The following is a 13,969-nucleotide window of genomic DNA, read 5'->3' on the forward strand; positions in this document are numbered from 1 at the left end:
TTTATAACTTACTTGTATATTTTCATTGTTTTAAATGGTATGTAAAATCTTTTGATACACTAGCTTACCCTTGCTTTTCTATGATTTACCTTTGTCTAAGCTAGGTTGCTCCACATACACGGATGTAGGTTTCCCATGAGTTTGATGTCAATGCATCTATCCGGATAATAAAAAGGGTTTCAAATAAATTGGATAAAGTCTTGTGTTGTTTGATTTATAACCTGCTTGTATATTTTCATTATTTTAAATGGTATGTAGAATCTTTTGATACACTAGCTTACCCTTGCTTTTATGTGATTTGCTTTTGTCTAAGCTATGTTGCTCCACATACACGGGTGTATGTTTCCCATGAGTCTGATATCAATGCATCTATCCGAATAGTAAAAAAGGTTTCAAATAAATTGGATAAAGTGTTGTATTGTTTGATTTATAATCTACTTGTATATTTTCATTGTTTTAAATGGTATGTAAAATCTTTTGATACATTAGCTTACTCTTGGTTTTTGTGATTTGCCTTTGTCTGTTGCTTTTGATGATCACCTTAATGGTGTAAGCTTAGAGATACAATCTTTCAGTTAATTCTGCAAAAGGTTGGAAGCGAAACTTGCAGTTTAGATTGTATTTTTAATTCTTTAGGTGAAGAATTTTATTCATAGTAAATTTGTAGTTCTTGTTATATCATTGTCCATGTAATGTTCATTTTTTAAGTTGTTTTATATTATTAAATTGGAATATTATAATATTCTCCTATAGATTTGATTTAATATATTTTATAAAGACAATATTACATAGGAGTATCATTTTCTATTTTAAACAAAAAGATCACTAAGAAAAAGTTACAGAAACAGAAACATTTAAAACTATTCATCAGACAAGTCCTGCGCATATGGTTATAGTTGGGTTATGCAACGTATGCAAAGTAGTTTAAGGAGTGCTTGTGCTTAACCAATTGTTAAGGAAACATGTGGAGACTTACTCTCATAAATCTTTAGAGACATTAAAAAATTGGTGAGCAGAGATGTTAGCCAACAATTTGCATAAAAGTAATTGAGGAGAATGGTGGGTTTGATAATAAAAGCTATTCAATAATCATTTTACTAACAAAGGTATTGATTAAAATTGGCTAATAAAACCTTTGGCCGAAACTAGAAAAATTCTACAGGAAAAGAAAAAAGTGGTTGAGAAAGTTAAATACCATTACTATGCCAACCTGAAAACATGGCCAGATACATGGACAATGCACTATAAACCTAAATTTCCTCGTGTCCTTGTGAAAACCGAAATGAACCACCGTCCTTCAAGGACTGGCCAAATGGTCCAATTGCACAAAAGCAGTATTCAAAACACAGCAACTCAAACTGCTTCATCTCATCACATCACACAAAGTTCGTATTGACACTAATTGATAAATCTAGGGTGTACCAAGTTGCTGAATTATTGTTAACTTCAAGATCTTTGTTGCAACTGACCTAACGTTGGATGGAGTTATGAGCAATTTTTGACCAGAACAAGAACGATGTAATTCAAAGAGAAGATAAAACCACTTAAGAATTAGGAGTAAAACCAAACAAGCATGGTGGAGGCATTGTCTTATACAAATAATACAAGTCAAGTTCAATGCCAGCCTGTTGTACATGTCAAACATAATGTCATGCATAAATTCCAATTTCTATATTTTTGGGATTATTAGAAAAACCTGATAAAATAAGTTAAAGTATTAACTATAACATTTGGACTGTACAGGAAATTTTTGTCACTAACATTGTATCTTCATTCCTCAGTTTCAGGCCCCACTTTGATCTCCAAAAGCCTCTCAACTGGTTGTCTGCAGATTGGACATCTATTTGTTTGAAACCTCAAAACCTTTGCACATCCGCTACACATACACTACAAGGAAACAAATCCAAAACCAATCAACACTCACAATTCAGAAAAGTAATAATCAGTTAGCTAAGAATGATAACTTATCAGTGATACAGTAACATGTTAGTATAAATTATTGAGAAAATAATCATTTATGAGTGTAATGAATGGTGCAACTGTGAAGGTGCATGTTGGTGACCAATTTGGAAACAACCTCTTTTACATATGCAAGGATAAGACTACATACAGTACCCTTCTCCATACCTTTGCATAGGAAGAAGTCTTTGGACACCAAGGTGCACAAGTTTTTAATCATTCATTTTTAAGTACTTGTTTCATGAAGCTGACAAAACTAAGCAATTGTTATTCAAAAAATAAATTGAACTTAAAAACACACCATGTGGCGACACGGAAGGACGGTTGTGTCACGAGGCTCTGACAAACATATAACACACTCTTTTCCTGGGTCATTACCATCCAAGTCACTCTCCACTGAATTACCAATACCATATATCTCCTGCAGTTCATACCTCATTTCATTTACCCATAAAATCTGTTTAACAACCTTCACCTGAAACTCTCCTTTCTCCTTCTCAAACACTGCTTGAGTTATCTGAGAGTTTGTGTTACCATATGATGGAGTTTCATTTGATTTTGATTCATCAGGGTCACCAGTGGATGCATCTGCTTTAATTGCAATAGGATAGATATCGTCGTCCCCCACATTCAATAACTCAGACTCCTCAAATATTGAAAAATCAATACCAGTTCCAGCTGGTTGTTTAAACCTCTGGCCTAGACCTTGCTGGAATTTTACAGTCACGGGTGGAAGAACATTTTCCTTCATTGGGGTTAGGATGCAACTTTCCCCTTCTTTTGCAAAGAAAAGTATCGTGATGCTGTTATGGAGGTAAAAGGAAACAAACCATTTAGATCAAACAAATAAAAGAACCATCCCACAAATATTCACATTCACAGTCTTTAACCAACACACACACAATTTTAATCTTAAAGAGCACTAACTATTGAATGCATGATTGCACTGGATGTGCATTAACTCAAGCCAAGGTAGTTGAAGGTGAGGGACATCTTCGGTTTTAATGCCTTAGAGGCAAGAAACACCAAAAGCACACGTCTAACTAAACAAAGACATTAATATCAGAAAAAGAAAACAGTAAAATATTTGACCATTTTGCATTGTTTCTCCATATGAATAAGCTTCTTAAGCGTAACACTTCTTAAAAGTGAAAGATTACCATTTTAGATATACAAAACCTTAAGCTGTTTGCTGCTAAGAGTTCAAAAGTCCAAAAAACAGTTATTCTTTTAACATTCTCACTATATTACCACGCTTAGCATCATATAAGTCTTTCAAAGACTATTTTAATGACATTTAAAACAGCACTCCTAAAGTGCAAAGGAAGCATTGACCATTTCTAATGCCTTGCAAACACTGAGTCAATCACCTTTCATGTATTGGTATTGCTTGCAAAGATGATATATAGAACGGGGAAGCAACAAGAACTTACAATACTGAGTAATTTATTGCCTTCAAAAGTGCTAAAAATTTAATTTTGTTATGCAGCTTTGGAAAATTGAAATTGCACAAGTAACATGCATTGAACCAACCATTCAGATCCTAGGTTATAGAAAAGTAGGTATAATATCCATATATCTTGCCGTAGAAATATTTGTCACTTTTGTAAATTGCTTCTAACTTTGACCATGAAGTAGACGGAATTAGCACCAGAGTCCAGTTTCAAATATTCTATTTCCCAAAATATAAGTGTAAATCAGAGTAGATAAAATAGATTAAATTCTACTTAAAAAAGACCTTGACTTTCCTACATGAGAGGGTCATTCACACAAGGAGAATGACTAGTGATGATACAGAAAATAACTTAACATTTTATTCTACAAAATTCAATGTCATTTCACTTTATCTTAACCAATCCCCCACATAAGAAAATAAAAAATGCACCATAACATCCAACAAATTAATTGAAATGACAACCTCAGTTTGCCCTTTCACTCCACATTAACCAACAGAAAACCTCAAACAGTGAAACTATTATAGAGTTACCACTTTCTTCTCTAATATGCTCCCCTTCCATTCTTAGCAATCAGTTATTGTAAATAAAACTATAGTTAAGCTGACACAATTAAAAGCCACTCCAGAAATGGTGACATTAAAGTAATAACACCTTTTAGCACAAGCGCATCAGGAAACTAAAAATGATCTACAAGCTGCTGCTACTGACTGATGTGTACTGAGCTAACTACTTCATATACCATTAATGTGTACAGAGAAACTTCACTTTGGATTGCTAAAAGGTAGCAACACCCTAAATAAAATAGAATAAGCCATTTCTTTACCCTTCTAAAAAAGGAATTGGATAAAAAAGGCACTCTAGAAAATCCAAATAGGCATTCCTAAATAATGCAAACTTGGTGGCAAATATCTAGTGTGTGACCAGATCAACATCCAGAACATATCAAACGGGGGAAAAATCATGCTGATTATCAAATGATAAATGAACATAATCTGACAAGCAGTATCTTTAGCAGCAATTCACTTTTCTTTCAATCAGGCTCCCCAGATTTTTAAGGAAATTAACCATATCAAAGATGCTCATCAGTTATTCAAAAAACAGACACAGCGCAATAATCGTAGCTATTCTGCCACTGGTAAAGCCAATGAGCCATCTAAACTCCAAACTATCAACTAATTTCGCATATAAATCTGCTTATAACTATACTTCTCATCTGCATAATATTATTTATCCGCAGCTTTGCACTCCCTTAAGTCATGCACCCCTGTGACACCGTCATAAGCTAGTTAGAGTAGCATGTTTTGCCCCTTTACTTATCAGAATCCAAATAAGCAAATTGAGCAAAGCAATTAAACCCAGAACACAGCAACAAGCTTATTAAAAACCCCATCAAAAAAAAAAAAAATGACCACAGGATCACAACAACCACCACCTTAAAAACCTTGCATCTGACATATAATCACCATTCACATGCACACGCCAATTAAATAACCACAAAAACACAATCACCTCTTTACAACACAAGCATTAAATAAAAGGAAAAACGGCGTTACCTTCCCGAAACAGTGGCATCAAACGTAAACGTCACGAGGAAACGGCCAGGATTCTCTTCATCAGGTTCAATCCTAAGAGTCTCCTTCTTGATGTTGACATCGTTTTTTATAGTAACAGCCTTCTGGTGCTCAACATACGGCGTCGGCGTCGGAGCCGGCGCAGCCGGGTACCTCCCCCACATCGGGTCCACCGACGGACGGTGGTGGTGGTCGTAAGGAGCCGGCAAAGGCGCCGGCATGGTGGTCGGCGGCGGGTAGTACCCGGGGTAGTTGTGATACGGCGTGGCGGCGGGAGGATACGCGAATCGGTTCGCCGTGACTTCCGGCGGAGGAATCACCGGCGGGTGAGGAGGCGGCGGGTGAATCCTTCTCCCGCTTCCGCCACCGCCGTGTCTCCGACGGCTGTTGGAGCCGCTGCTTCCTATGTTACCCATGAAGTAAAGAAAGTTACCAAATTAACCCAGAAAAGGATTTGTTCAAAATTTTGTATTATATTTTCTGGGGCGCTGATATTTTTGTGAGAAGGCGAGAAAAATCGAATCTTGGAGGGTTTGGCGAGAAGAAAAGTGGGGTTGTTATTTTAGTTGCGGTGGTTCAAAGAGTACTGGGAGACAGTGACAGAGAAAACCGGTGATGAATGGGTAGTAGTGATTATTATAGAATGCAATGAAAAGAAATAGAAAAGACATATAATAATAATAATAGAGAATAGAAGAAAATGGAAAGAAAGAGAGCGTAATGGGATTGCGTAAAGCTCCACTGAGCAAGAGGAACACCATTGATGACGGGATGGGATGTGAAGGTTTTGTTGCTAAAGTGACCCACTTTTTTTTTTTCTCCTTTTGTTTGGTTTGTCATTTTTCAAATATAATAATATATAATGGTTTGTGAGTTTTCACAATTTTCTTTATAGATTTGGCAATTGGTTATTTCGGCTTTAACAGAAATCATGTTCAGAATTCCAGAATCTCATTGCCATCTTAAACACGCCATTAGTTTACAACCTAACAGATCATCATAGTTGACATGAAAATTTTCGATTTTCTGACAAAACATAATCAACTAGTTTCTATTATTTCATCTTTTTATTTATTTATTTATTTTCAAATAATCTTTTCTACAATGCCGTGTATATTTACTGTTAAAGTTTGGATAAATAGAAAATATTAATTTACAAGTATATTATGCGTAGATTCGGTGAAGAATGGTTGAAGATATGAAGTGGGTTCACGAGAAAGTGGAAAAGAAGTTTGAATGGTGTAGAATGATTTGCTATCCCAGCATGTCCAATCAACGGACCTAACGCGCTGAGTTTTGGACATAACATTACATTACGTAAGAAATAATTAACAACAGAACAGAGAATACATCTGTTTGCTACCTATTTTTGTGTTTTTTTTTAATTTATCTGTTTTTTGTTAGACAAAGTGCCTCAGAGAATAACTCTGTCTTTATTTGAGATTTTCCTCCTTCAAAACAACTCTTTGTTCCAACTTTGAAATGCCATCATATACATTGGTGCGTGTAAAAATGTAATATTGGACACTAGCACTTCACAACACGAGAATCTCAAGAAAACTTTTTAAGATTTTATACATCATTTTCAGAAATATACAAAATTTTGAGAATATTAATACATAAAATGTATTAATATTGAAAAGTATTTTTATTTATATATTAATTTGTATATATAAAAAATAAATTTGGAAAACTGGGTCATCCTCACACGTAAAGAAGCTTGCCATTGAATGTGGACCTGTGTTATTTATATTAGTTATAACCTTTTTTTTAATAATAAAATAGTGCAAAACCGTTTCAATTCAAGTGAGACTGAGAATTAAGTCTAAGTATAAAATTTAGATAAAATAAAAATGAGAAAATTAAATAATATTATGATAATTTTTTTGTCATAAAATTTTAAATTAAAAAATATTAATCTTATATATAAATTAAATTCATGTTTTATTGATATATTTTTTTTAATAGAACGCATCTGGAAAACCTATTAAGGAATATTGTTAATTGGTTAGTTCAACTTAGTTTTCAATGAATAAAAAAAGTTGTTAGGAAATCCCAATTACTATTCTGAATTTAACTTTTAATATAATATCATAATCTATTCTGATAAGATTTATTGAATTATATCTTTAACTAACAAGATTTATTGAATTTGATATCACGTAACTAAGAAATGAGTTTGAAATATTTAATATGATGCATTGTCTGATTTGTGGTTGAAGTTGAAGTTGTTCTTGTAAACTATTATAAATATATTGATGATAATTTCGAATATAAGACCAAACTTGTTTATTTTATTGACATGATGTAGATAGCTCTATTCAGTTTTGTTTCCCCAAAATTGGTACATCCTGCACACGCGTCTCTACCAGAGAAAAAAAAAATGATTATAATTAAGGTGGTGGCGTAGAATAAGAATCAAAGTTTGATACAATGATTTATTAAAAGATAATGATTATTTTTTACAACATTTTAATATTATTAGTTCATGTAAGCATTTATGATCATTACTATTATTATTGTAAGAATAATTTTAAACAAAGTATCATTATTCTTTCATATATTATTAGAATTTTATACAAATCTTAATGGTAAATTATTCTGATTTATAATTTAATTAAAGATCTATAAATATGTTTAATTATTTTAATTTTACAAGCACACACAAAAACGTTGCAGTGCTTTACCATTGGAATAATATTTGAAAGTGGTTTGAGTTATTGGAGAAAGATTGTGTAAATCAGATTGTGGTGTTGTTTATTGTGAAAAAGTGGGAGTGGCAGACACGTGTCTTCCACTAAAAGGAAGAACAGCCATAAGATATATATTATAAGAAACAAGCAGTTTGTTTTGTGCTCCATAGACTTAAAGGACCAAATCATTTCTACATTTCTTCAATATTGCTTTTTTCTTTTCTTTTTCTTTTCATGGAGTCTCCATCCAACGTACCATATTTTTACTTGTATAATATTTTTTTTAAAAGAAATTCTCTAAATGGACTCATTATAAGATTATTTTTTTAAATGGACTTATTTATATTAGTAACCGAATTTTCAATTGATTTTGAACCCATTTATCATAGCAATATAATTTTCAATTAATTAGTGTTGGAAACATTATTGATATTTGACTCACTTTATTTTAACATTTATGGGAAAATGTGGGAAAAATGAATAAAAAATAAAATAAAATTCATATTTGATGATAATAATTTTAAATACATAAAAATTTAAAATAATTAATTAAAAAGTTTGAGATTAAATTTTAATTATTTGACAAAAGAAATTACATATAAATAAATTTTACTTTTATAATATAACTTGAAATTAATTAGGATGATAGAACGAGTTTGGTTTAATTGGCTAGAGTACAGTCTACCAAATTTGACGAGTCTAGTTGGAACTTAGTTCATTTAAGTTTCTTCTACTTAGTTTGTTAATTTTTGTAGATTAGAAAAGACGAAACGAGCTGATCAGACAACCCAATTTTTTAAACATAAATTAAAATAAAAAATTTATTTTAATGATTCATTTTTTTGTATAATATTATTTAAAGAATGCAAAAATACAATAATGTTATAACTTAAATTATTAATACTTACAAAAATAAGTTATAATTATTAAATATAATGTAATAATTTAACATATAAAGATAAAAATTATTTTAATTTATTTCATTAAATATATTAATTAATAATTAATTAATTAAAACTTAAAAAATATTCACAATATATTTTTAATATGCATAGTTACATATAACAAATAATAAAAACAATTGAAAAAAAAAATGGCGAGGCATTAGGCTGGCTCGTCTTTCGAAGGGACGAGCTAAAATTTTCACCCTATTTTCGTGAGTAACTAACCTGGCCCAATTTATCTTAGGAAGATCAATAATAAAACATGTTGGGGGCGTTGTGCTCTCCACCTCCTCATTTTCTCCCTCTACCTCCCCAACTTTCAGTTTCTTTCTTTTTAATACAAAATTATCCTTTTTCTTTACTTTTTTATCCTTTTTCCTTTTTTTTTTTTACTTTTAATGTTATTTAGGAGGGTAACCACTGAATCCTAATTTTTACTCTCCTCAGAGCCGCACCTCCCCCTTAGTTTTATTATGCTGATAGCCCACCTCTCCCAAATTTTAAGTTCCGCCTCTTCTTCTTCCACGTTCGTGACTTTTTTTTTCTCTTGTTGACTTCTCTTTCAAATTCTCTAAACTCTAACTTTGCTTTCCATAGTGGTGTGTGGTGCGGTGGTGTTGGGGTTTCGGTGGTAGTGGTGGGCATTGGTGGTGCGTGGTGCAGTGGTGTTTCTGCACAACACGTGTGTTCCCATGAACAATGTCTCTGAAGCTGCATATGGAGCTGCAAGAAGACCCTACCTTTGAGTGCCCTTTTGAAGGGTCATGAACCCTCGACCCTTCCATCTACTTGCAGGTTAAGAGGTTTTTGATTTGATCCCATGAAGAAGCTGCTTTCTGTTTCTGTTTCTGCTGTTGTTGTGGTTTTCGTTTATGGCGTTTTGGGGTGGTGGAGTGCTCAAGCAAGAAAGTTAAGAGAGCCATGAAAGAGAGTCTTGTGAAGTAAAATGGTAATTCTCTCTCTGTGTTTCATACAATGAAAAAAGGTTATCTTTTGAAGTTATGATTTTTTCTTTTTTTTGTGTATAAATGAGAGACAGTATTCGGAATGTAATAAATAAGTATATGTGTTCCTTCCTCTTCCTTCATTCATATATTCTTTCTCCACTTTAAAGATTTTAACAGAGGGTCGTGGGCTGCTTGTCATTCAACTAAAAATTTATAAATTTATGGTATGGGATGGGAGATTTGAATTTCTCAGTTAGAAGTTGGATTTGATTTTATTTGTGAAAGTGTAATTGGATGTCTCTGAATGAATAAAAAAAATTGAAAGATATGAAATGGTAATTAATATTTAATAAATTGTTATGAGAAAAGGAACTTTGACAAGATGGGGTGAATGGAAAGGTGGCGCATTGATTCGTCTGCCATTAATGGAATATAAACAATCCATTGCATATTTCTAGGTGCCGGTTGCAATTTGCATTTTAAAATGTTGACATTCGTTTTATCTGAAACGGAAACTGACATCCGTTTTTATCTGAAACGGCTATTGATATCCGTTAATGGATATTTATATTTGTTTAAAGATTTTTACATATTGAAATTTTTCACTCCTTCAACAATTCTTTTGAGGAACATGTTACTCACCATAAAAGAACAATGAATGTAAAAGAGAATGAAATATCTTGTATTCTAAAACTGAGTAAAAATTATAAAACTTTAACTCTAAAAATAGATAGGGTAAATTGAAAGGAAGGGGGAGGTGGACGAAGAAAACGGGGAGGTGTAGGGAGTAACGCCCAACATGTTGTTACTCTTAAAGTTAACGTAGGTGAGGGTAATGGAGAGGATTTGAGAAGATTTAAAGATAAATTTTTTTGTTGTTTATTTGAATAGATTTGGAGATAAGTGAGAGTGAATTTGGAAGTAAATTTTTTTAATCTGTCACATAAATTAAATTCCTATACTAATTCTCACCAACTTTACTTCAAAAGTCACTCTCGTTTACCTTCAAATTCACTTAAATAAACAACAACAAAAAAATTACCTCTCAAATCTACTCATTTATTATTTCTCAAATCCACTCAAGTGAACAAGACCTTAGTTATTATTTATTTGTTAAAAAATAAAAAATGAATATTTTTATAATATAAAATATAATTTTAATTTTAGACTTTTGAATTAAAAAATAAACATAATAGTTTAAATTAAATAAATATTATTTTGGATGGTGTAAAAAGTGAGATAAATATGTTTGTTAATTTAAAACTTTTTGTTGTATGTGCATGATGATGATGATGATAAAAATTTTAATGATAAAGAAATTAAAATTCAAACATATTCAATTATATGTTGGAAATGTAAGATTATTTGTAATGATGATTAAAAAATATATTATATGGTATAAATTTGATGATAAAAGTTGAGATGGATTTATAATAACTCTTAAGTTTAAAATAAAACTTTTAAAATGTGAAATTAGCAAATGGTTTATAATTTGAATGAAATAACTTTTAAAAGCAAAAATTATTTTATATATTTCCTAAAGTATTAATAAATTTAAGTAATAATATTTTTAAAAAAATTATAGAGAGAAGACATATATTTGTGTATTTATATGATAACTAAAAGTAAAATGAGAGATAATATATATAAAAATAATAGAATATAATTACTATTCAAATGAAAATTATACCATTTGGTTATAGATTAGGGATGACAACATGTCAAATAGAGATAATGTTTACCAGTAATTTCGTTCAAAAATGAAAACTCTACTTGTAATTTGTCCGTTATCCAGATATTCGTTTCAAAAATATTTGTAGATATTTTAAAACCTATAGGTATCCACGAGTATCCACAAATATTAAAAAAGTTATATTTTATAATTTTTAAAATAAAATTTAAATAAAATTAAATAAATAAATAAATATATATATATATATATAATTTAATATAAATAAAATAAAATATAAACAAAATTTTAATTTCAATTAAATTTAATCTAAAAAATATAAATTAATTTTATTTTAGATTAAATTTAATTAAATAGAATATAAATTAATTTTTTATTTTATTTTTGTGGATAATGATTATCCGGAAGTTGGATAGTATAATAATCACACCCAACCCGTTTAAAAAAGAGTATTAAAATATATATTATTTGTAACTTGTAAATAATAAATATCTGCAGATACCAACTATCTATAATGAATTATATCCATTAATATTTGTAGGTCAATGTAAGTATTATTTTGTAATTCTTAAAGTATATCATCATCGGTAAAGTTTTTATTTGGACAAAATTTTAAATATTAGAGTATATTTAGGTGAAGAAGTCGAGTACTTTTTTTTAATTATTGATTATTTATGCAATGTCAACATCATTTTGTATTTGTATTGAATTATGTACAAGATTTTTATTAACCACTTTAATTCAACGTCGATAAGTGATTTTCATAACTTGTTTTTGATCTTTATATTATAGTAATTCACATATATTGTCAAATAGTTTATTGAAATGCCAAAAGATGGTTTTTTTTTTTCTTTTATGGTTCCAACATTTGAAAAGCGTTTATGATTGTATGTTTGTCAAATTTGAAGTTGTGTATTAAATTTTTAATGAGATGCAATATCTTAACAATACTTCTTTAGAATATATTTGTCAAATATAAAATTCGTTTATTTGTGTTATTTAAATAAAAATCAAAATGAAAAATAATAATACAGATATATAAATAAAAGAATATTGATCAAACCAAACGATTTTTATATAATAAATAATAACAACACATGATAACATTTGAAATGAAAAAAAATTAGAAAGAATTTAGGTCGAAGTATACAAAACTTTGTTCTTAGAAAACACTTTCTCATTACATACGACAAGACAAAATATATATGGTTTTCTCTCAAGATATATGTCAATCAATAACATGTCAAATCAATCAAAATATTTTAAAGTATAATATAATTATAAAAAATGTTATTTAGTAGAAATTATTTTGTAAAAGTTATAAAAAATCTCTCACGTGATTTAAGATGGTTCGGTTAGATTTAGACAGTCTAACAGAATCATCCTAAATCACGTGAGAGATTTTTTATAACTTTTACAAAATAATCTCTACTAAATAACATTTTTTATAATTATATTATACTTTAAAACATTTTGATTGATTTGACATGTTATTGATTGACATAATAATAGAGGTTTTAATTTTTTTATAAAGAGTTTTATAATCTCTTCATATTATAATACATTTTTTCCTTTTCTTCCCATATATTTTACCTTTCTTCTCTCTCAAAAGTTTATACTTTATTTTTTTTCTTAAAATTCCAAAACCATCTAACTTAAGTAGGACTCCCAAATTTTACAAAATTTCAACCCTTCATTGTCCCTCCCAAATTTCTCATTCCTTCCTCCCTCTCAAAATTTCGCACTCCTTCATCACTCTCGAAACTTCTTAATATCATTCTCTTTCTTCCTTTCTTCCTTCTTCCATTTCCTCTTCCCATTCCCTTCTTTCATTTCTCTTTCTGATTAACGTTCCTATTCCAATTCAGTAGAATAGCCTGTGACGACAAAGCTACAACGAAAATTGTGTGGACCAGTGAAGTGAATAGCAGATGATGAAGCTCCAATAACATCACGGTCCACCACAGCCAAATAGGAATTATCTTGGGTGCCATCTTCCTAAAACATAATTTACCTTGTTTGCTTCAAAATTGGAAGCCCTAAAACACATTTGGTCTTGACTTTGAGATAGTTGTTTGATGTTTATATACTCAGGTTCATAGTTTAACTTTGGCAATATGTATCCTCTAGTTTTTGCTATATGTTGAGGTTTTTAGGTTGGCTCATATGGAATACGATTTCAGAATTAATTTTGTTTAATTTAATCCTAAAATGTAACATAACCCTTCATACCATGGTAGAATTATCATTACTATAAGAACATATTTGACACATAAGTGAATGTCTGAACTCATACTTACAACTTTTTTTTTCCGCATAATCATTCATGGTGGAATTAATATATTCTTGTCATACATGAAAAGTGAAATAGTTTAAGCAAAATAGTCTTATAAAGCTGAAAAAGAACATAAAACCTATTTTTGTAGGTGTTGTCTACAAGATCAATGTCTACGCGTATGTCTACCTAAATAGTAGAGCTATCAAAATGGGTCACAACCTGCGGACCAACCTGACCTACCACCGGGTTAGGTTTGAAAAAATTGTATTTTTTTTATGCGAGTCAGATTTCAACTCGGCTCATTTAAACCCGACTCATGCGGGTTGAACCCTTGATGGACTGGGTTGACCCACCAACCCACCTACCTTAAAATTTAATTTTAATGTTATTATAAAAAAATATTTATTATTTTTTTGCTTGAAAAAATTAT

General features: G+C 30.3%; 1 protein-coding gene across 1 annotated transcript; it reads right to left on the reverse strand.

Annotated features, from left to right (window-relative positions):
• Positions 1–1,519: 1,519 nt before the first annotated feature.
• LOC106755477 (probable E3 ubiquitin-protein ligase LOG2) lies at positions 1,520–5,768 on the reverse strand. Its single transcript, XM_014637641.2, has 3 exons — positions 4,970–5,768; positions 2,261–2,762; positions 1,520–1,887 (listed from the first exon to the last, which is right to left on the reverse strand). Exons 1-3 carry the CDS (start codon positions 5,401–5,403, stop codon positions 1,771–1,773), a joined length of 1,053 nt encoding a protein of 350 aa, XP_014493127.1. The 5' UTR covers positions 5,404–5,768; the 3' UTR covers positions 1,520–1,770.
• Positions 5,769–13,969: the final 8,201 nt, after the last annotated feature.

This window comes from Vigna radiata, unplaced genomic scaffold, assembly GCF_000741045.1.
Source record: "Vigna radiata var. radiata cultivar VC1973A unplaced genomic scaffold, Vradiata_ver6 scaffold_415, whole genome shotgun sequence".
In the NCBI taxonomy this organism is placed as follows: Eukaryota; Viridiplantae; Streptophyta; class Magnoliopsida; order Fabales; family Fabaceae; genus Vigna; species Vigna radiata.